Source organism: Pseudophryne corroboree, chromosome 4, assembly GCF_028390025.1.
Source record: "Pseudophryne corroboree isolate aPseCor3 chromosome 4, aPseCor3.hap2, whole genome shotgun sequence".
Classification (NCBI taxonomy): domain Eukaryota; kingdom Metazoa; phylum Chordata; class Amphibia; order Anura; family Myobatrachidae; genus Pseudophryne; species Pseudophryne corroboree.
In genome coordinates this window covers 451250310-451273444 of record NC_086447.1, presented here as the reverse complement: position 1 = coordinate 451273444, position 23135 = coordinate 451250310, and the positions used below count along the sequence as shown (strand labels likewise).

At 47.8% G+C, this 23135-nt stretch overlaps 1 protein-coding gene across 1 annotated transcript in view; it reads left to right on the top strand.

Moving 5' to 3' along the window:
• RRAGD (Ras related GTP binding D) overlaps positions 1-23135 on the top strand; it is a 105086-nt gene that overhangs the window by 36744 nt on the left and 45207 nt on the right. Inside the window, exons 2-3 of the mRNA XM_063916977.1 lie at positions 9985-10280; positions 21737-21936. Of these exons, the coding sequence (XP_063773047.1) occupies positions 9985-10280; positions 21737-21936 (496 nt within the window). The remainder of the gene's footprint in view (positions 1-9984; positions 10281-21736; positions 21937-23135) is intronic.

Sequence of the window (23135 nt, the reverse complement as noted above, 5' to 3'; positions counted from 1 at the left end):
GTCCATGTCACAAACTATTTGGAATAGTAACCTGTGGCGAGCGAAGCGAGACACTGAGCCCGAAGCGTGGCAAGCGAAGCGAGCCCGTGAGGGTCCAATGGTGCATAGAAAAAATAAAATAAAACCTCAAACGAACGGAGAAAACATTTAGGTGCTGTAAGGGTGGAAGTTCTCTCCTGCCCTTTCGTTATGTCACTTCCAGGTCCTGATCATGAAGGGAGCATAGACACAACCTCCGCCCCATGGCCTGATCTCTCCTGCCCCTAACTACTCCGCTTCCTTTGCAGAGATGAGGAGCAGGGCTGCCGGATTGGCTGCGGCTTAGTGAGAAGACTTCATTATTAAAAAAACGCTGTATGTTGAAAGCTTTAGAGCTATGCCCACTCCAAAATGTCTATCAGGAATATATTTTGTGACAGTAAAATCCTGGTTAGAACAAAGTTAATTTATTTAAAAAACATATAAATACAGTGGTGTATCTATAATGGGTGCAAGGGGGGCCCACACTGCACACCCTGCATCAATTTCTTGAATACTTACCCCTGCAGAGTCCCATGTTGGCGGCAGCAGCACTGCACATATCACCGGGAAGATGGTGTGGTGGCCATTTTCCCAGAGACCTGCACATGTGCACTGGACTCTGGGACAGCGCTAGGGTCTCCTAGTGACCCTAGTGCTCAGAAGGCCGGATGTACTAAGCCTTGAAAAGTGATAAACAGCATTGTGATAAAGTACCAGCCATTCAGCTCCTGTCATTTTTCAAACCCAGCCTGTAACATGGCAGTTAGGAGCTGACTGTCCGGAACTTTATCTCCATGAAATGTATCACTTTTCAAGGCTTAGTACATCTCCCAGTCTTGTCTCCAGTGCCGTAACTAGGCATTTTAGCGCTGTGTGCAAGAAACGACAGTGGCGCCCCCCACCCCATGTAAGATAGGGGCAGAGCGCGCCGTAGGCGCGCAAAAAAATTCTAGGGGCGTGGCTTCACGGGGAAGGGGCGTGGCCACAAAATAATAGCAATTCATACTACGGTGCACAGTAGTCTACATTATTCAAATTACGCTGCACAGTAGCGCCACTACATCAGGTAGAGCCCCTTTTATACATTACAGCAGACAGTGTCCCCCTTTTTACATATTGCGGCAGCCAGTCCCCCTTTTTACACATTGCGGCAGATAGACCCTTTTTACACATTGCGGCAGCCAGTCCCCCTTTTTACACATTACAGCAGCCAGTCTCCCTTTTAACACATTGCGGCAGCCGGTCCTTCTTTTTACACATTGCGGCAGACAGCGTCCCTTTTTTACAATTACAGCAGACAGCGTCCCCGTTTTTACACATTACGGTAGACGGTGTCCCCCTTTACACACATTGCGGCAGCCAGTCCCCCTTTTTACACATTGCGGCAGCCAGTCCCATTTTACACATTGCGGCAGCCAGGACCCCATTTTACACTTTGCGGCAGCCAGTCCCCATTTTTTACACATTGCGGCAGCCAGTCCCATTTTACACATTGCGGCAGCCAGTCCCATTTTTTACACATTGCGGCAGCCATCCCCATTTTTTACACATTGCGGCAGCCAGTCCCATTTTTTACACATTGCGGCAGCCATCCCCATTTTTTACACATTGCGGCAGCCAGTCCCATTTTTTACACATTGCGGCAGCCAGTCCCATTTTTTACACATTGCGGCAGCCAGTCCCCCTTTTTACACATTGCGGCAGCCAGTCCCATTTTACACATTGCGGCAGCCAGGACCCTATTTTACACATTGCGGCAGCCAGTCCCCATTTTTTACACATTGCGGCAGCCAGTCCCATTTTACACATTGCGGCAGCCAGTCCCATTTTTTACACATTGCGGCAGCCATCCCCATTTTTTACACATTGCGGCAGCCAGTCCCATTTTTTACACATTGCGGCAGCCATCCCCATTTTTTACACATTGCGGCAGCCAGTCCCATTTTTTACACATTGCGGCAGCCATCCCCATTTTTTACACATTGCGGCAGCCAGTCCCATTTTTTACACATTGCGGCAGCCAGTCCCCCTTTTTACACATTGCGGCAGCCAGTCCCATTTTACACATTGCGGCAGCCAGGACCCCATTTTACACATTGCGGCAGCCAGTCCCCATTTTTTACACATTGCGGCAGCCAGTCCCATTTTACACATTGCGGCAGCCAGTCCCATTTTTTACACATTGCGGCAGCCAGTCCCATTTTTTACACATTGCGGCAGCCAGTCCCATTTTTTACACATTGCAGCAGCCAGTCCCATTTTTTTACACATTGCGGCAGCCAGTCCCATTTTTTACACATTGCGGCAGCCATCCCCATTTTTTACACATTGCGGCAGCCAGTCCCATTTTTTACACATTGCGGCAGCCAGTCCCATTTTTTACACATTGCGGCAGGCGGTGTCCGAGAGAGAGAGAGAGAGAGAAAGAGAGACAGAGAGAGAGAGACAGAGAGAGAGAGAGAGAGAGAGAGAGAGAGAGAGAGAGAGGGGGGGGGGGGATATACTTACCTTCTCCCCGCTGACAGGCTCCTCGTGCTGCTCCCTCGGTGGCGGCAGTGAGATGAGAAGGAGGAGGAGGGAGGGGGAGCAGGGAGCCGCAGCAGCGCTATGTTATTGGTAGTAAGCACCGCTGCAGCATCCCCCTCTCCTTCTGTATTGGCTGCCAGGCATCCAATACGGAAGGAGAGGGGGATGCTGCAGCGGCGCTTACTACCAATAACATAGCGCTGCTGCGGCTCCCTGCTCCCCCTCCCTCCTCCTCCTTGTCCGCTGCCTCCGGCGCTGGTCTCTCTCCTCCAGCGCGGCGCACGGCGCACACAGAGGCGGCATGTAATGAGTCAATTTGACTCATTACATGCCGCTGGCCGTGCGCCCCCAGGGCAACTGCGCTGTGTGCCAAGCCCCCTTGGCACACACGTAGTTACGGCTCTGCTTGTCTCACTGCGCTGTCGGCCAGAGAGGAGGGAGGCCTGTATGCAGTATCCATCTCTTAATATGCCCCTGTAAATACATATAAACATTGGCGTTTCTATAATGGGTGCAGTGTGTGCGGTGCACACGGGCCCCAGAGTCCAGGGGGGGCCCACACCGCACACACTGCACCCATTTCTCCTATACTTACCTTTCCAGAGTCCATCGCTGACAGTGTGTGGGCCCCTCCTCTCCCGTAGTCATCGCGCCGCTGCTAGCGCAAAGACCACTAGAGACTCTGGCACAGTGCCAGAGTGTACAGCGCATGCGCAGGACTCCGAAAAAATGTCACGGCTGCCATTTTTCAGAGTCCTGCGCATGCGCTGTAGACTCTGGCACTGTGCCAGAGTCTACAGCGCTCAGAGCGCTAGCAGTGACGCAATGGCTACGGGAGAGGAGGGGACCCACACACGGAGTCTGCACACGGGTCTCCTCCTCTCTAGAGACGCCCCTGCATATAAACATATATTTTATCAGTGAATCAGACTTTTCGAGATATGCCCCATTCTTGCACCATAAAGGTGATATACGAAGTAGAAAAATGTACCTCCAAAAGTGCAAGTGCAACTTGTGGTTGTTTCTGTACAAATGTACTCCGATTTTATGCAGCATGCCTAGATTTACACATGTATTTTCTCCCTGCTGATGATCAGTGTAAATTATACTGTTAGTGAGGCTAGACAGAGCTGAATTCTAGAACAGTGGTCCTTAACCTTATAAATGCTTGTATCCCTTTAGTTCTCATATTTTTTTTCTTGTATCCCTTATCATCTATCATTAATATGTATAATAACTTTGTACTATGAAGTAAGTAGGTAGTTCTATAGGACGTAAACCTATTTGAGATTGCACCTACCATTCTAACATCCAATATTAGAAAAATTTAAACAGCATCCTCTCCAACTTGACCAAAAATAAAAAAATCTGCTTATATAAAAACTGAAAATTCTCCCTTCCACCCCTCTGCCCTGTTTAAAATTCCACACAGCCATAGCAGCCTGCCACCCCAACGGTCCGGGCACACCTGCGTTGCCTGGACCGCGCCCTCCCACCCAGCGACCGCCTCTGCCTGATCGCAGGGCTAAGACAGCCATTGGCATAGCAGCTATCAGGTCTGAATTAGCCCCCTAGTTGGACCTACTATCCATTTAGTTGGATAGTAGATTGATTTCGCTATGTAAATGATTGACACTTTAAAAAAAAACAAAAAAACCAGGAGAACTCTCACAAAATCTCTCACTTTCTGATTCTCACACCCTATTACATTCCCCCCAATAACAGAAAGCTATACTTTAACCATGATACACAGTGTACACAGACGCGTTGTGGCTTGGGGGCTTTTTTTTTTTTTTTCAACAATGATGATTCTGAAACAAGTTTCTCTTTTGATTAGTACCACATCTTCACATTACAATTTCTTGTTTCATACACCTCTCTTACATACACACTAACCTCTTTCACCAGAACCCAAAATGTGACTAAGTATACTGGTGCCAGCTTTGTAATGGAACATTTATTGGAGTGCCTCGTATGCCCATCTTGAGCATTTCATGCTTGCAGGGGGCACAGGTACCGCAGGTCAAGAATCTCTGTTCTAAGAGGAAATTTATCATAATTACGGCACGGAGTGGCCTGGTCATGGTGTAGGAGACTGACTTTGCAGGTATCTGGACCATTTTGGATTTGGTCCCAACGGCTGACTCTGGTCAGTGCACTGCCTCTGTGGGTTGGTGGGAAGCTTTGACAGAGACTTTAACAAGCTTTCTGGGTGCCTTGATGGATCCACAATTCCTGGTTCTGGGTGCCATCTTGGATCTCTGCAGCTGTGCGAAGTTGTCCATCAGTCAGTGATTTTAGAATTATAGGCTGCCATTCTACTCCAGAGTAGAAAGCATAATTATAAGAAAGAAATAGAATCAGAATGCTTCAATCTCACCAATACACAATAACAATGAAAAAAGATAATAAAAAAAAAAAAACTCCAAGCACAATGTATCTTCACTAAATTGTTTCTTAGCAATATCCATTAAATGAAAGAAATGTTCACTCCAAAATAACTAGTAATGGCTGCAGTGGCGGAACTAGCGAGCGGTGGGCCCAGGTGCGACAAAATGCTTTGCCCCCCCCCCCATCCCATCCAAGTCCACCCCCTCACCCCTGGAGAGGATCTGGTGAGGGGGACCTGCTCAGGGCCAGAGAAATGGATACCTAGCAACAGTGCCGTAACTAGACATTTTAGCACTGTGTGCAAGAAACGGCATTGGAGCCCCACCCCTGCATGCAAAACAGGGGCAGTGCGCGCCGTAGGCGCGCGCAAAAATACATAGTGGCGTGGCTTCGTGGGGAAGGGGTGTGGCCACAAAATAATACCAATTCATAAAACAGTGCACAGTAGTCCCCATTATTCAAATTACACCGCACAGTAGCACCACTACACCAGGTAGAGAGCCTTTTACACCTTACGGCGGACAGATTCCTCTTTTTACACATTATGGCAGACAGCGTCCCCTTGTTACACATAGCGGAAGACGGCGTGCCCTTGTTACACATAGCGGCAGACGGCGTCGCCCTTGTTACACATAGCGGCAGACGGCGTCGCCCTTGTTACACACAGCGGCAGACGGCGTCGCCCTTGTTACACACAGCGGCAGACGGCGTCGCCCTTGTTACACATAGCGGCAGACGACGTCGCCCTTGTTACACATAGTGGCAGACGGCGTCGCCCTTGTTACACATAGCGCCAGACAGCGTCGCCCTTGTTACACATAGCGCCAGACAGCGTCGCCCTTGTTACACATAGCGCCAGACAGCGTCGCCCTTGTTGCACATAGCGCCAGGCAGCGTCGCCCTTGTTACACATGGAAGGAAAGAAAGAAGGAAAGAAAGAAAGAAAGAAAGAAAGAGAAAAGAGAAAAAGAAAGAAAGAAAGAAAGAAAGAGAAAAAGAAAGAAAGAAAGAAAGAAAGAAAGAAAGAAAGAGAAGAAAGAAAGAAAGAAAGAAAGAAAGAAAGAAAGAAAGAAAGAAAGAAAGAAAGAAAGAAAGAGAATTATACTTACCCTCTCCGCTGGCTCAGGCTCCTCGGTTCAGCTTCTGGCAGATCACGATTCCTGGGCAAGAGAGAAGGAGGATGAGGGAGCCGGAGGAGGGAGCCGCAGCAGCCCTGTGTTATTGGTGGAGGCGCTGCTGCTGCTGTCCCTCTGCTTCACTATAGGCTGTTCTCGGAAGACAGCCTATAGTGAAGCAGAGGGACAGCAGCAGCAGCGCCTCAACCAGTAGCAAAGCGCTGCTGTGGCTACCTCCTTCTCCTTACCCCTGTGACCGTTGCGCTGCGCTCCTCTCCTGTATGCTGCGGGCGGCTGCGGGCAGCGGTTGCCCGCAGCACACAGCGGCATGCAATGAGTCAGTTTGACTCATTACATGCGTTGGGCCCCTGGACAGTGGCGGGCCCCAGTGCAACGCACTGGTTGCACTGGCGGTAGTTCCGCCTCTGAATGGCTGTGATTCTGGTCCTGCGATCCTAAGGGTTGTGGGTGTGTACACAGTGCACGCACACGGTTGCGAGCACACTAGTCGTGGCAAACAACCCGCGATTGTGTTTAATGTACATGTAGATGTTTCTGAATAGGCCCCATGCTCACACCCCCCTTTGCAATGCCACAGACAAAGTTTTGGTTGAGGCTGTAAAACGAGCCACAAAGCCCTGGGATTTGATCAACTGTGTTATCTCGCCGGAGCCTGGCTCGTACTTACCAGGTCCGGCAGCACTGGTCCCCTAGGGCAGCAGTGCCTGTCTACACCCGTCACGCTGTAATGCCCTGCTGGCTCACCGGTGGTCCCTGTCCTCGGCAGCTGTGGGGACCCCGCTTCAGTAAGCTGTCACAATTGGCTATGGCTCTCATAGAGATGCGTGTGACATTAGGTGGAACTAAATTTTAATTCCTCCATATAAAGGAAGTCTCTGAATACTATTCTATGCCACAGTGTTAGACTCCATCATCTGGTTCTCTCTTACTCCCAGTGTGATTCCCACTGTTTGGTTTGTCTAACTATTATCTTTGCCTTGCCTTCCCTGGTACAGCTCCTAAGTGACTTCCTGGTTTTGACCTTAGCTATCCTTCTGACTCTATAATGCTCAATCCCTGGTACTGCTCCTAGGGATTTCCTGGTATTAACTTAAGCTATTTCTAGACCTGATTCTGCTTACTCTCTAGAACCGCATTGCCTGTCTGGATCTGACCCAGTCTTGTTACTTCGGTGCACCTCACAGCAACCAGTCTTTTTGTCTGCCCCCATGCCTCCCCATGTCCCAGGGCCGTCTTTTCATATGGTCTCAATGGGCAGTTGCTCAAGGGCCCCAGGAGTATAAGGGTCCTAGGCTTATAGCTGAGGGTCCCCTTTTCCATGGGTACCAGGTTTTTGAAAATTGGCCCTGGGGAACCGGAGATATCCGACTTCAAAGAACTAGTCCTCATCCAAGCCTGTTAATTGCTCTTCTCAGCCAGATATCTCGGGTTCTGTCTGATGTAGTTTTTCTGAGGGTATACTCCAAAAGCTGGGACTCTCCCCTTTCAGTTGATACTGGCATCTTGCCCAGAGTCAGAGATATCAGCCTTCTAGCAGCTGGTCCGTGCTCCAGCTCCACAAGCCCGGTATGCAGTTTTATATTTTCGTCTGTGGATTGCCCTGGCTCCTGAACTCTGATCCCCAAATCCCCAGTACCTCCTGAAAGATGGGACTCTCTAGTTTTTTATCCTATTGAAAGCTATGAAATGGATTTACAGGAACTGGAGATATCTGCAGTCAAGCAAGCTACTCACCCACCAGCAAATGATGAATATTAAGCCAACTCCACTATCCACCCCTCCCCTGCATTTTAAATACCCCCGGCCACCCTGGAAGTCATGTACCGGGGGCCCCTTCATTCAACCCAAAGCAACCTTCTACAGTTTAGTGTTCTCCCTCCCACCCCATCTCCCACATCTGTGCAGTAAAGGAGTAATTAGCATTGCTTTGTCCAGGGGCCTACACTGCTGGTAAGACAGCCCAGTATGTCCACCAGCCACGTACAATAGGAACCTAGTCAGAGGGCTGCAAACTGCTTATCAAGCAACCCCCTTGCAGTTAGACTCGCATCTCTGCTCAGGGAAATCCTACCATCTACCCAAGAGTTATGACAGGTGCCAGTCTACAGCAAATTCTTAATCCTACATTAGGGCACTTGTTATTGCATATGGCTAATGTTATTAAATGTTATTAAAGTCTGATTTTGACAATGAGAATAGTTTTTTCAACTGACACTGAAAGAAGGGGCTGTGCAAGAATGAGCAGGCAGGCTGATAAAACAGGATTAAGAAGAGGTGTGCTAATTTACAGCTGTATTCTAAAATGACAGTGCAACAGTTTATTTCAAGAAACCAGTACAATTTCTACAACTATAAAACTCTTAAAAGTTATAAAGATTGGGAGAAGTAAGATCAGATAATATAGGCTAAGGTTATGGCTTGTTGATGGTGTTGTGCCCCCTTCGGTGTTAAATTAATCCCAAGGCTAGTGACTGTAGGCGGAGGTTACTGGACAGGCAATATAAGTAATGAGGCGTAGGCCTTCGTGAGACATACGGGGTGGTGGCAAGACCCTCAAAATCCAGGTCCTATTAGATTCTGTGTCCTATGTTATCCCAGTGCTGGCATTAGTTATTGTCTACTGTTACAATATGATATCAAAGGCCATTGTGACACTTTTCAAGATTCTGTACTGCCAACTAAATTATATATATATATATATATATATATATATATATATATATATACTTCCACAACAAGCACGGCACTCCAGGGATTCGTTTCTAACAGCTTTTAATGACGGTGTAGACACCGTCATTAAAAGCTGTTAGAAACGAATCCCTGGAGTGCCGTGCTTGTTGTGGAAGTAGATGGATGTTTTTGCACTGGACACCGGGATCAGCTGGGTTTAAGCAAGGAGTGCCGGCTGAATTGGAATGCTATATATATATATATATACATATACACACACACACACACACACACACACACACACACACACACACACACACACACACACACAGAAAACCACAGCACTCACCACCCCAGAAGCGGGGTACAGCAAAGCACCAACCACTCATAGGGTGGGGTGCACGTAACACAGCACTCGCCACCCCAGAAGCTGGGCACACAGCTGCACTTACCACTCACAGGGCATGTAGCCCATGACCACATCACTCTAATACATACAAACAGAAAACCCAGCACTCACCAAAGTAAGCTCACTTATCCTCAACAATTCAATAAATAAATGATGGGGGTTTAGTTAGTGGATTGGCCAATGCACGGAAGCCTGCAAACCGCTCGCCAAGGTACCCCACCTTCATGCAGGTCCTATACTACCACATAGTCTTAAAACCTGACTACTTCACTGCTGTTACACACATCATCTGCCTGCTAGATTTAATGTGCACATGCCACACACTTTATGGCTTTAAAAGGTACATTGGATTAGATAGATTGCTAAGGAACAGCTGAGACAGGTTCAGGATAATAGGGTCCACACAGGGGTGCATGAGAAAGCTAGTGGCCACGGTTAATAAGAGTTAACCATAGATTAACCCCGTCATATACACAAACAGAAAACCACAGCACTCACCACTCCAGAAGCGGGGTACAGCAATGCACTAACCACTCAAAGGGGTGGTATGTGCTTTGCTGTACCCCGCTTCTGGGGTGGTGAGTGCTGTGGTTTTCTATTTGTGTATATGACGGGGTTAATCTATAGAGCACACATCTCTACCCTAATCGGCCCGTGAATACGGCCCTTTAGATTTGAGTGGGGTGTGTTCAAACTGAAATCTAAATTGCAGTGTAGAAATTAAGCAGCCAGTATTTACCCTGCACAGAAACAATATAACCCACCCAGTAAATGTTTGTGTCTGTTGGGAAAGATTTATTTATACCAATGTTTTGTAATTTTCTATTACAGTTTTAGATTTCACTGATCCCTTCAGCTCAGAGGTGAAGCCAAGAATCCTGTTAATGGGATTACGAAGGAGTGGGAAATCTTCAATCCAGAAAGTAGTGTTTCATAAAATGTCCCCCAATGAGACGCTTTTTCTAGAGAGTACAAACAAGATATGCCGGGAAGATGTCTCAAATAGCTCTTTTGTAAACTTCCAGATTTGGGATTTCCCAGGTCAGATTGATTTCTTTGATCCCACTTTTGACTACGAAATGATATTTAGAGGAACAGGAGCTCTAATATTTGTCATTGATTCACAGGTAAGAATTTATGGTATGAACTTCCTCCATAATATCCTGTGGCTCTTTTATACTGTTATTAAGTTATAGTGCAATCATAACAAGGTGCTCTAAAGTGTGAAGGTGGCAACATAAAGCAACAGCAATAAAATAATCTGTGTGTGGCCAGATTGGATCCAGCTCTTCAGCACTTGGACTGAGCAGACAGATCACTTCCACCATAACTAGGACTTGTTTGTGCTGATGAGGATGTACCTTATGATGATGTACTACAGTATATATGTCGCTGAAGATACCACTTTAATTTAGCTGAGAAACAAGGAAGCCAGTTTTGAATGTTGGTGATTGTTTAATCAGGGGTGTAGCGAGTGTGGCTCCAGTGAAGCGCAGGCTCCGGTGGAGCGTAAGCTCCAGGCGCCGGAAAAGTTAAGAGCTGCGCCGTCGCCTTCTCCCCTTCCTCCATCCGCTATACCTCAGGCCGCTGAACAGACAGCCGCAGAGCAGGAGTAGGAGAAGCAGAAGGTCGCACACTGACCCGTACGTGGAGACTAGGTAAGGAACAGGGCAGGCTAGAGGCGACAGGAGACACTGACAGCCGCACATGCCAGAGTTCTGCCGCCCTCTTTATAGGTCTCACTGTCTGCTTGTAGCTGTGCAGCAGGGTTACTTCTGTCCTGCAGAAAGATATTATCTCAGGTGCACTGGGAATACCTAATATATGTATTTAGGGAATATGGGGGTCATTCCGAGATGATCGTAGCACAGCTACGATCATTCACACTGACATGCGGAGGGACGCCCAGCACAGGGCTATCCCGCCCCGCATGTCAGTGCCGCCCCCCCCCCCCCCACAGAAGTGCAAAGGTATCGCACAATGGCGATGCCTTTGCACTTCAAGAGCAGCTCCCGACCAGCGCAGCTTTAGAGTGCTGGCCGGGAGCTATTCCTCGCTCCCTTGCCCACAGCGGCTGCGTGTGATATCACGCAGCCGCTGCGGCCCGCCCCCCATTCGGTCAGGCCATGCCTGCGTTGGCCGGACCGCGCCCACGAAATGCCGGCCAAGCGCCGCCGTTCCGCAATCAGGCAGAGGCGATCGTAGCAGCCCGGCGGCCTTCGCCCGTCAGGCATGCGCCGGCGCATGCGCAGTTCTGACCCGATCGCACCGCAGCGATAAACTGCAGCGTGCAATCGGGTCAGAATGACCCCCTATATCCTTTGTAATTTTTTTATACCCTTTTACTCGATGATCACTCTAGGTTGTTAATTAAATAAAAACATTGATTTTGTACCTGAATATTTGTTCTTGGTATACAAATAAAAACATTTCTATACACAGTTTTTACATAAAATGTACACAATAATTACATACACATATATCATATGGTAACATATAACTGACCACTATTTAGGAGGTATGATTTTGCTTCCACCTCACCCTTACAGGTGTGAGCTCACAGGTGGACGTCTCCTACGGTTGGTACAGGCTGTTACGTTTGACTTGTTCCTGCTACACCACTCTCTGTCCCAGCTGCTGCAGCACCTCTCTGTCCCAGCTGCTGCAGCACCTCTTTCTGCCCAAGCTGCTGCAGCACCTCTTTCTGCCCAAGCTGCTGCAGCACCTCTCTCTGCCCTGGCTGCTGCAGCACCTCTCTCTGCCCCAGCTGTTGCAGCACCTCTCTGCCCCTGCTGCTACAGCACCTCTCTCTAAATTGATGCTTTAGCACCTCTCTCTGTCCCAGCTGCTGCTGCAGAAACTCTCTGCATTAGAAGCTGCAAAGTAACATGTATAAGTGGCTCTACTGTGGCATAAAGTGTATAAACAGCTCTACTGTGGTGTAACGTATATAAGCAACTCTACTGTGGTGTAACATGTATAAGTGGCTCTACTGTGGCATAACATGTATAAGCAGCTCTACTGTGTTGTGTAACGTGTATAATTGGCTCTACTGTGTGGCGTAAAGTGTATAACAGACAATACTTTGTGGTTTAATGTGAATAATGGACAATACTGTGCGGTGTAATCAGAATTGGTACTATTCTGTGGCCACACCTCTTTCCCATAAACCCACACCTGTATATTTTTGTTGCGTGCATTCGGCGTGCACTGTCTCTGTTTTGTATGTGGGTGGCGCCCAAAGGAAACCTTCATCCTGAGCTCCACAAGGTCTAGTACCAGCCCTGTCACCAAGATGAGATTTGGCTGGGTTTGGTGAAGAAGTGGGTCTTGAGAGACCGTTTGAAGTTTGTAGAGAGGTGGAGAGTCTGAGGGGGAGAGGTAGAGAAATGGAGCAGCACGTGAGAAATCTTGGAGGTAGGAGTGGGAGGAAGTAATCAGTAGGCAGGAGAGTCGGCGTGCATAAAGAGAGCGAAGAGGACGGGTGGGAGTGTAAAGGGAAATAAGGTCAGAGATGTAGATGGGAGAGGAGTGGATGAGTGCTTTGTAAGTGAGTGTGAGAAGCTTGAAATGGATTCTGAAAGGGAAGGGAAGCCAGTGAAGGTCTTGTAAGAGAGGAGAGGTGGACATAGTGCGTTTGGTGAGGAAAATGAGCCGGGCAGCAGCACTGAGGATAGATTGGAGTGGGGAGAGGTATTTGTCAGGAATGCCAGTCAGGAGGAGATTACAGTAGTCCAGTCTGGAGATGAACAGTGAGTGGATAAGAGTCTTAGTAGCATCCTGAGTCAGAAAGGGTGTCACACGCTAGAGGTGGCGTTCGCCGCGCTTACCCCGGCATGCTTGCTGGTCTGTGTTGCAGCCTCCGCCTTCGGTGGTCCACGGGCTTCGTCGTCTGGCTGGCGCGGCTCCCGGCGGTTCTCCGGGGCAGGGGCGCCGCCATGACACCCGGCATCACGTGGGTGGGGAGCAGGTGACGTCATCAGACTGTTCCGCCAATCCAGTGGAGGCGGGAGATTCAAAGTCAGACGCCGGGCAGAGCCTCGGCGCCTGAGTATCGTCTCTTTTCTGAAGTGGATGCCAGAGCTCCCGTACGCAGTGTGTTTCCCAGCAGCTATACTCCAGTGCATCTAGCATTCAGGGTGCCTTCCTGCAGCACAGTCTCCAGTGATCCGAGCAACTAGTGTGTTCCTCTACAGTGCAGTTGCCAGCGCTCCCTGGATTCAGCAAGGCCTGCGGGCCGAACCAACCTTAGTGCTTCCAGCGTTCAGTGTCATTTATCATCGCTCACAAGTTCTTCGTTCATCAGTGTCCTTAAACTCCGCTCACCAATTCTTCAGTGTCATTTCTCATCGCTCACAAGTTCTTCATTCATCAGTGTCCTTAAACACCGCTCACCAATTCTTCAGTGTCATTTACCATCGCTCACAAGTTCTTCATTCATCAGTGTCTTTAAACACCGCTCACCAATTCTTCAGTGTCATTCACCATCGCTCACAAGTTCTTCATCCATCAGTGTTCTTAAACACCGCTCACCAATTCTTCAGTGTCATTTACCATCGCTCACAAGTTCTTCATTCATCAGTGTCTTTAAACACCGCTCACCAATTCTTCAGTGTCATTCACCATCGCTCACAAGTTCTTCATTCATCAGTGTCTTTAAACATTGCTCACAATTCTTCAGTGTCATTTACCATCGCTCACAAGTTCTTCATTCACCAGTGTCTTTAAACATCGCTCACAAATTCTTCAGTGTCCTTCATCATTGCTCATGAATTCTTCAGTAACTTTTTGACATTGCCTACAAGTTCACGTTCTTTCATGTGCCGCTGTATTGCTCCCTTCCCTTAATAAAGTTCCTCAGCATTCTTTTACCAAACCTAACTGTTAGAGTCTTGTATGAGGAAATCCTATATCTGACCATCCCTGCTCCGACCTACCTGTGGTTCCTTTTCCCGACCATCGGAAGCACCCCCGAGTCCACAACATCCCCAACCCAGGTCAGTGACAGTATACTCAGGCCCCATGGACCCGGGGGATCGGAACCCAGGGGCAAGCGCCATCCAGGATCTGGTTTCCCGAGTTCAAAGTCAGGAGACAGCACAAAGCCAAGTGATGCAGTATCTCCAGGAGTTATCTGGTCGGCTGGATCAAATTCAGGCTTCTCTGGCTTCTGTAGTCCCGGCTCCAGCTCCAGTACCCGCTCCAGTAGTTGTCCCTGTTAATGTTCAATCCTTGCCCGGAACCAGGTCACGCCTCTAGCTATAACGGGAATCCAAAGAATTGCCGTGGTTTTCTCAACCAATGCGAGGTACATTTTGAACTTCTTTCACACAACTTCCCCACAGATCGGTCCAAGGTGGCATACATTATTTCCTTGCTTGAAGGTTCTGACCCGTTGGTTTCCTGTTATACCAACTTTATCACGTCATTCCGTAGGATCTTCGATGAGCCCGGCAGAACGACCGCTGCTTCTTCGGATTTGCTCCGAGTCCGACAAGGCTCCCGTTCAGTGGGACAGTATGTGATTCATTTCCAAACCATAGCTTCGGAACTGCGCTGGAATAATGATGCTCTCCGGGTCGCTTTCTGGAATGGGCTCTCTGACCGTCTAAAGGACGAAATGATCACTAGGGACTTGCCAGATTCCTTAGAAGAGTTGATCTCACTCTGTGTAAAGGTGGATCTTCGTATGCAGGAACGAGGTGGTGAACGTAGTCGGACTGAACGATCCAGATTCCGGTCTCTCCCGACTAAGCAAACGATCACTCCAAGTCCAAACGAACCTATGCAAATTAATCGATCTCGGCTGTCCCCGGAAGAACGACAGCGCCGTTGTGAGGGTAGACTCTGCCTCTACTGTGGAGCTGCGGATCACTTTCTCAAGTTTTGTAAATCCCGTCCGGGAAACGGGCAGTCCTAGCTTGTTCCGGAGGAGTCGAGTTAGGGGTTACATCTATACCTTCTCCGACAGTGGACTGTTTACTCTCCGTGTCTTTGTTTTCTGGGTCTATAGCCAAACCTGTTAAGGCCCTGCTGGACTCCGGGGCTGCAGGGAATTTTGTTTCTCTTTCTTGCGTTCAAAAACTGGGTTTACAGTTACAATCCGTCGAACGACCTATTACGCTGACTGCCATCAATGGTACCCACATTTCTAATGGTCTTATTTCAAGTCGCACAGTGCCAATCAAACTGCAAATTGGAGTTCTACATCAAGAACATCTGGAGTTCCTAGTGATTCGGGAGATGCCTCACGATCTGGTTCTTGGTCTTCCTTGGCTTAAGGTACACAACCCTCACGTCGACTGGAAGTCGTCACAAATAATATCTTGGAGTTCATTCTGTCATTCTAATTGTCTCACTCCTGTCTATCCGCTCCGTGTATCTTCCAAGTCGGATGAGGAGCTCATTCCGGAGGCCTATCGGGAGTTCGCAGACGTGTTTTTGGAACAGGCGGCTGAACAGTTACCACCCCATAGACCCTGGGACTGTCCCATTGAGCTCATCCCAGGGAAGATGCCACCCCGGGGGCGCATTTATCCTTTGACATTGCCCGAGACCCAAGCCATGTCGGATTATATCAAGTCTAATCTGCAGAAAGGATTCATTCGCCCCTCTTCTTCACCGGCAGGAGCCGGCTTCTGCTTTGTGAAGAAGGACGGAGGGTTGAGGCCATGCATTGACTACCACGGCTTAAATTAGATCACCATTAAGAACAAATATCCTTTGCCGCTCATCACGGAACTATTTGATAGGGTTCGCGGAGCCAATGTCTTCATGAAGCTCGACTTAAGGGGAGCTTATAATTTGATTCGTATTCGACAGGGGGATGAATGGAAGACGGCCTTCAATACCAGAGATGGGCATTACGAATATCTGGTAATGCCCTTCCAAGGTTTTGTGAATGAAATCTTCCGAGATATGTTATACCTAAGTGTAGTGGTATACTTGGATGACATTCTGATATTTTCTAAGAATCTCATGGAGCATAGAATTCAGGTCAAGGAGGTACTTCTTCGTCTACGAAGCAATCATCTCTACGGTAAGATCTCCAAATGTACCTTTGAGGTTCCTTCAATTCCATTTCTTGGTTACGTCATCTCAGGTACGGAGCTTCGCATTGACCCGGAAAACCCCCCTGCTATTCGGGACTGGACTCAGCCTCTTTCTTTGAAAGCGGTACAAAGATTTCTGGGTTTTGCGAATTACTACCGGAAATTCATAAAGGGATTCTCTACCATTGTAGCACCTATTACTGCTCTAACCAAAAAGGGGTCTGACCCAAGTCACTGGTCTTCTGAAGCTGTAGCAGCTTTCGCCCAGTTGAAAGCAGCCTTTTTGTCCGCTCCGGTACTCCAGAAACCGAATTTTTCAAAATCATTCTTCTTGGAGGTCGATGCTTCCTCGGTCGGCATCGGTGCCGTGCTCTCACAGTACTCCTCTGACGGGAAGTTGCATCCATGTGGTTTCCATTCTCGCAAGTTCTCCTGCTGAACGAAACTACACCATCGGAGATCAGGAACTCTTGGCAATAAAATCTGCCCTGGAAGAATGGAGATATCTATTGGAAGGTGCTAAACACCTAATTACGATTTATACTGACCACAAGAACTTGCTGTATCTCAAGACAGCCCAGTGCTTGAATCCCCGTCAAGCTAGATGGGCGCTCTTTTTCACTCGATTCTCGTTTGTCATTAAGTACCGGTCCGGGACGCTTAACACCAAAGCTGATGCTTTATCTCGCTCCTTGACGGCTTCAGATGAGGAGAACCCCGTTGGAAAGGCTTTGATTCTCAGTCCAGTTTCTATTTCAGCAGCTCCCACCGCTCTGGGTCCTCCTCCTGGGAGAATGTCTGTGCCAGCTAAATTCCGACCAAGGTTGTTGCAGTGGGCTCATATTTCCAAGTTTTCCGGTCATCCTGGAGTTCAAAAGATGTGGGAGTTTCTACGAAGATCTTACTGGTGGGACACTATGAAGAAGGATATTCAAAGTTATGTCAACTCGTGTCCTCAGTGTGCTCAGCACAAAATTCTTCATTTGCCTCCTGCGGGGTTGTTGCATCCACTGTCCATTCCTATGAGGCCTTGGACCCATATCTCTATGGACTTTGTCACTGAATTGCCTCTCTCCAAGGGTCACAATACCGTCTGGGTAATTATTGACCGTTTCTCTAAGATGGCACATTTTGTACCTTTGACCGAGTTACCATCAGCTCCCAAGTTGGCTTTGTTATTTATCCGGGAACATTTCTGCCTGCATGGGTTACCACAGGAAATCGTCTCTGACCGGGGGGTACAGTTCACTGCAAGATTCTGGAGAGCCCTTTGTACAGCCTTACAAATAAAACTCAAGTTTTCATCCGCTTACCATCCACAAACCAATGGGCAAACTGAACGCGTCAATCAAGATTTAGAGACTTTTCTCCGTGTTTACCTCTCTCCCTCGCAAGATGATTGGGTGGAACTGTTGCCATGGGCCGAGTTTGCCCATAATCATCTGTACCACTCTTCGACCGGTGAGTCCCCATTTTTCATTAATTATGGATTCCATCCCCAAGTTCCAGAATTATCCATTTGTCCTCCGGAGGATGTTCCTGCTGCAGCCTCTACTCTCCGGCACTTCAGTCAAATTTGGAGTCGAGTCCACGCTAACCTCAAGAGAGTCTCCAGCCGTTATAAGTTCTTTGCGGACAGGAAGCAACGAGCAGCTCCCCAATATAAGGCTGGTGACAGGGTATGGCTCTCTACCCGCAATCTTCGGTTAAGGGTGCCCACTATGAAGTTCGCTCTGAGGTTTATTGGTCCTTATCCCGTGTTACAAGTCCTGAACCCGGTTGTCTGCAAATTGGGATTGCCTTCCCACCTCCGGATACCAAATTCCTTCCATGTCTCTCTCCTTCGCCCCCTTATTCTAAACCGGTTCCATTCAAAGTCCCCGAGGCCAACCTCTGCAGAGACTGAAGCTGGAACGGACTTTGAAATCAAAGCTATTCTTGACTCTCGTTATCTTCACAAGAATCTACAGTATTTGGTGGAGTGGAAAGGTTTTGGCCCCGAGGAGAGGAGCTGGGTCAAGGCTACGGAAGTTATGGCTCCCCGACTGGTGCGGATCTTCCATTCCAGACATCCAACAAAACCTGGGAAGTGTCCGGGGGCCACTCCTGGAGGAGGGGATACTGTCACACGCCAGAGGCGGCGTTCGCCGTGCTTACCCCTGCGTGCTTGCTGGTCTGTGTTGCGGCCTCCGCCTTCGGTGGTCCACGGCCTTCGGCGTCTGTCTGGCGCGGCTCCCGGCGGTTCTCCGGGGCAGAGGCGCCGCAGTGACACCCGACATCATGTGGGCGGGGAGCAGGTGACGTCATCAGACTGTTCCGCCAATCCAGCGGAGGCGGGAGATTCAAAGTCAGACGCCGGGCAGAGCCTCGGTGCCTGAGTATCGTCTCTTTTCTGAAGTGGATGCCAGAGCTCCCGTACGCAGTGTGTTTTCCAGCAGCTATACTCCTGTGCACTTAGCATTCAGGGTGCCTTCCTGCAGCACAGTCTCCAGTGATCCGAGCAACTAGTGTGTTCCTCTGCAGTGCAGTTGCTAGCGCTCCCTGGATTCAGCAAGGCCTGCGGGCCGAACCAACCTTAGTGCTTCCAGCGTTCAGTGTCATTTATCATCGCTCACAAGTTCTTCGTTCATCAGTGTCCTTAAACTCCGCTCACCAATTCTTCAGTGTCATTTATCATCGCTCACAAGTTCTTCATTCATCAGTGTCCTTAAACTCCGCTCACCAATTCTTCAGTGTCATTTACCATCGCTCACAAGTTCGTCATTCATCAGTGTCTTTAAACACCGCTCACCAATTCTTCAGTGTCATTCACCATCGCTCACAAGTTCTTCATTCATCAGTGTCCTTAAACACCGCTCACCAATTCTTCAGTGTCATTTACCATCGCTCACAAGTTCTTCATTCATCAGTGTCTTTAAACACCGCTCACCAATTCTTCAGTGTCATTCACCATCGCTCACAAGTTCTTCATTCATCAGTGTCTTTAAACATTGCTCACAATTCTTCAGTGTCATTTACCATCGCTCACAAGTTCTTCATTCACCAGTGTCTTTAAACATCGCTCACAAATTCTACAGTGTCCTTCATCATTGCTCATGAATTCTTCAGTAACTTTTTGACATTGCCTACAAGTTCACGTTCTTTCATGTGCCGCTGTATTGCTCCCTTCCCTTAATAAAGTTCCTCAGCATTCTTTTACCAAACCTAACTGTTAGAGTCTTGTATGAGGAAATCCTATATCCGACCATCGCTGCTCCGACCTACCTGTGGTTCCTTTTCCCGACCATCGGAAGCACCCCCGAGTCCACAACATCCCCAACCCAGGTCAGTGACAAAGGGTCTGATCCTGGAAATATTTTTTAGATGAAAATGGCAGGTTTGCGAGAGGTGCTGAATGTGTGGTTTGAAGGAGAGGGAGGAGTCAAGGATTACTCCAAGACAGCGCACTTGGGGGCTAGAGGAGATAGTAGTTCCATCAATATATAATGAGATTGTAGGAGGTGAGGTTATGTGTGTGTGGGGGGGGGGGGGGGGGGGGGAATGATAAGCTTGGTCTTAGATATGTTATGTTTAAGAAAGCGCTGGGACATCCAAACAGAGATATCAGAGAGACAGTTGGAGATACGAGTGAGGAGAGCAGAGGAAAGGTCTGGAGAGGAAAGATAGATTTGAGTGTCATCAGCATAGAGATGATATTGGAAACCAAAAGAACTAATGAGCTTACCTAGTGAGGACGTATAGAGAGAGAAAAGAAGAGGACCAAGGACTGAACCTTGGGGTACACCTACGGTTAGTGGAAGTGAGGGGGAGGTGGTGTAATGAGAGGAGACAGAGAATGAACGGTCAGAGAGATAGGAATATAGCCAAGAGAGGGCAGTATCACGCAGATCAATGGAGTGAGGGGTTTGGAGTAGGAGAGGGTGGTCCACAGTGTAAAAAGCAGCAGAGAAATTAAGAAGAATAAGTAGAGAGTAATAATGGCCCTTAGATTTAGCAGCATGGAGGTCATTGCAGAATTTTGTAAGGGCAGTTTCAGTGGAGTGGAGAGGACGGAAGCCAGACTGGAATGGGTCAAGCAGTGAGTGTGAGGAAAGAAAGGAAGTAAGGCGGTTGTCGACAATACGCTCAAGGAGTTTGAAGGCAAAAGGGAGGAGAGAGATGGGTCGGTAGTTGGAGAGAGTGTTTGGATCAAGGGTAGGTTTTTTAAGAATAGGAGAGATGAGTGCATGCTTGAAGGCAGAGGGGACAGTGCCTGATGAGAGGGATAGATTGAGAAGGTGGGAAAGATGGGAACAAGCAGAAGGAGAGAGGTAGTGGAGGAGGCGGGAGGGGATAGGGTCAAGTGGGGAGGTGGTGAGGGGACAGGAATGAATGAGGGCCATGACTACCTCACCAGATGCATGGGAGAAAGAAGTCAGAGTTTTTGAGAACGATGGGGAGGGGTGGTAAGGGATGGGAGGAGGCTGGTTGCTGATGGTCTGGTGTGATGTGATGTCCTGACGTATGGAGTCAATTTTGGATGTAAAGTAAGTGGCAAAGTCAAAAGAGCAGAGAGTGAGGAAGGGAGACGAGGTGGAGGTGGGCAGAGGAGTGAGCTGAGAGTGGCAAAGAGGCGCCGGGGGTTGGAAGACAGGGAGGAGATGAGGTTCTCGAAGTATGACTGTTTAAGCAAGAGAAATGGCAGCACTGAAGGATGAAAGCATAAGTTTGAAATGGAGGAAGTCTGCCTTAGAGCGTGATTTCCTCCAGTGTCGCTCAGCAGTACGTGAGCATTTTTGCAGATATCTGGTGCATTTGGTGTGCCAGGGTTGAGGTGTTAATTTGCGAGGATGAATAGTGGTTGGTGGAGCAACAGAGTCAAGAGCAGAAGTAAGGGATGCACTGTATATGGAAGTGGCTTGTTCAGGGCATGAGAGAGAGAGAATAGGAGAGAGAAATGAGTCAAACAGGGAGGAAAGGAATGTGGTACTGTGCAAGCCCACAGTTTGGGGGGTATAGGATGAAATGGAGGGCCAGAGGAGTGGAGGTGGGCCCCCCTGTCTTTAGTGCCCCCCCCCCCCCCAGGCTTTATCGGATCCCAAATATACAATTTAGTTATAGTTACCACCAAATGCCTATTTCCAGTCAACCATAGCCCACAGATCACTGGCCATCTGTGACACCCAAGCATCTCTGCATAAACGCCTAGTCTAGATGATAAAAACAGGCCTGTGGCATAAATTAACCCCTTGTATCCTTCATCTACATACCTTAGCTCTTGATTTATAAACAGTGATTCCACATGTTATGTAAAATAACAAAAACTCGTATCATTGGGCGAGGTCATGACCACATTAATACAATATTTCCTAGTTATCCTGGCCATAATCATAACAGCAGTACAACAATTAAAATGAAACATTCATTAAAACAAACGTAGTAAAGCTTAGTCCCTAAATTTTATCTTTCTCAGTCAAATAAAAAATGCATGATTTTCAATAACTGTATTGTAAAAGTTTACACTGAATTCTGTCTCTCTTTATGAACCCCAGGATGATTATATGGAAGCTCTCACTAGATTGCATCTTACTGTGACCAGTGCATACAAAGTGAACCCTGACATTAACTTTGAAGTTTTTATCCATAAAGTTGATGGTCTGTCAGATGATCACAAGATAGAAACTCAAAGAGATATACATCAGAGGGCAAATGATGACCTTGGTGATACTGGACTGGAGAAAATCCATCTCAGGTGAGATATGGCGCTGCAGGCACTTTGTGGTACCTTATAAATAAAATAATAATCTTTTTGGATTTAGATTTTCATATCCTGTGCTTTAGTGGGTAAGCAAATAGATGCCATTTATCTTTCTGAGAGTACGGTTTCTTTAATGGTTATCAAAAACCGCAATAGAACTGCAATGCGCTATGCCAGTAGGTTCTCAAATGTGGTCGTCAATGCACCCCAACGGTCCAGGTTTTAACCATGGCTCAGCACAGATGGTTAAATCAAACTGACTGAGGTACTAATTAAGTCACCTGTGGCCAAGCATGGATATACTTAAAACCTGGGCCGTTAGGGTGCCTTGAGGGCCGCGTTTGAGAACCTCTGCACTAGTACAAACAAAGTAGGGTGTGGCTCCGCACTGGACAGTGAAAACATTTATTTAAAACTTAATGGTAATAATATGAAAACAGCCTTAACGAAAATAATATGACTATTCGTCAATATTACTGCTGCTGGTGGTGCGCCACAAAGTCAGTATATATGTCGTGAGTGCAAGAGAGAAAAAAGAAGAAAGAACTTCTTTTGTTGGCACACTCTTTTTACAAAACTAGTTATGAGAGGAGAATTCCGTTGGTAGTGGTGATATCGTAGATGATTTAAAACGTAACCTTTAATGAGTTTAAGCTAAAATAGTGTCTCCTAAAGAAAATAGAGAAATATATATAAAAAAATATATATGTATGTATATATATAATATAATAAATAACTAGTTTTGTAAAAAGAGTGCGCCAACAAAAGAAGTTCTTTCTTTTTTCTTAACCTCTGCGCTAGGCCAATACTGTTTTATAATGTTGTAGGGGGGTAATTCAGAGTTGATCGAAGCAGCAAATTTGTTAGCAGTTGGGCAAAACCATGTGCACTGCAGGGCAGGAAGATATAACATGTGCAGAGAGAGTTAGATTTGGTGGGTTATATTGTTTCTGTGCAGGGTAAATACTGACTGCTTTATTTTTACACTGCAATTTAGATTTCAGTTTGAACACACCCCACCCAAATCTAATCTCTCTGCACATGTTACATCTGCCACACCTGCAGTGCACATTGGGGGTCATTCTGACCTGTTTGCACGCTGCGGTTCATCATTTCGGTGCGAACGGGTCGGAAATGCGCATGTGCGGCGCCCGCAATGCACACGCGCGTCATTGCCCAGCGACATCCGTCGC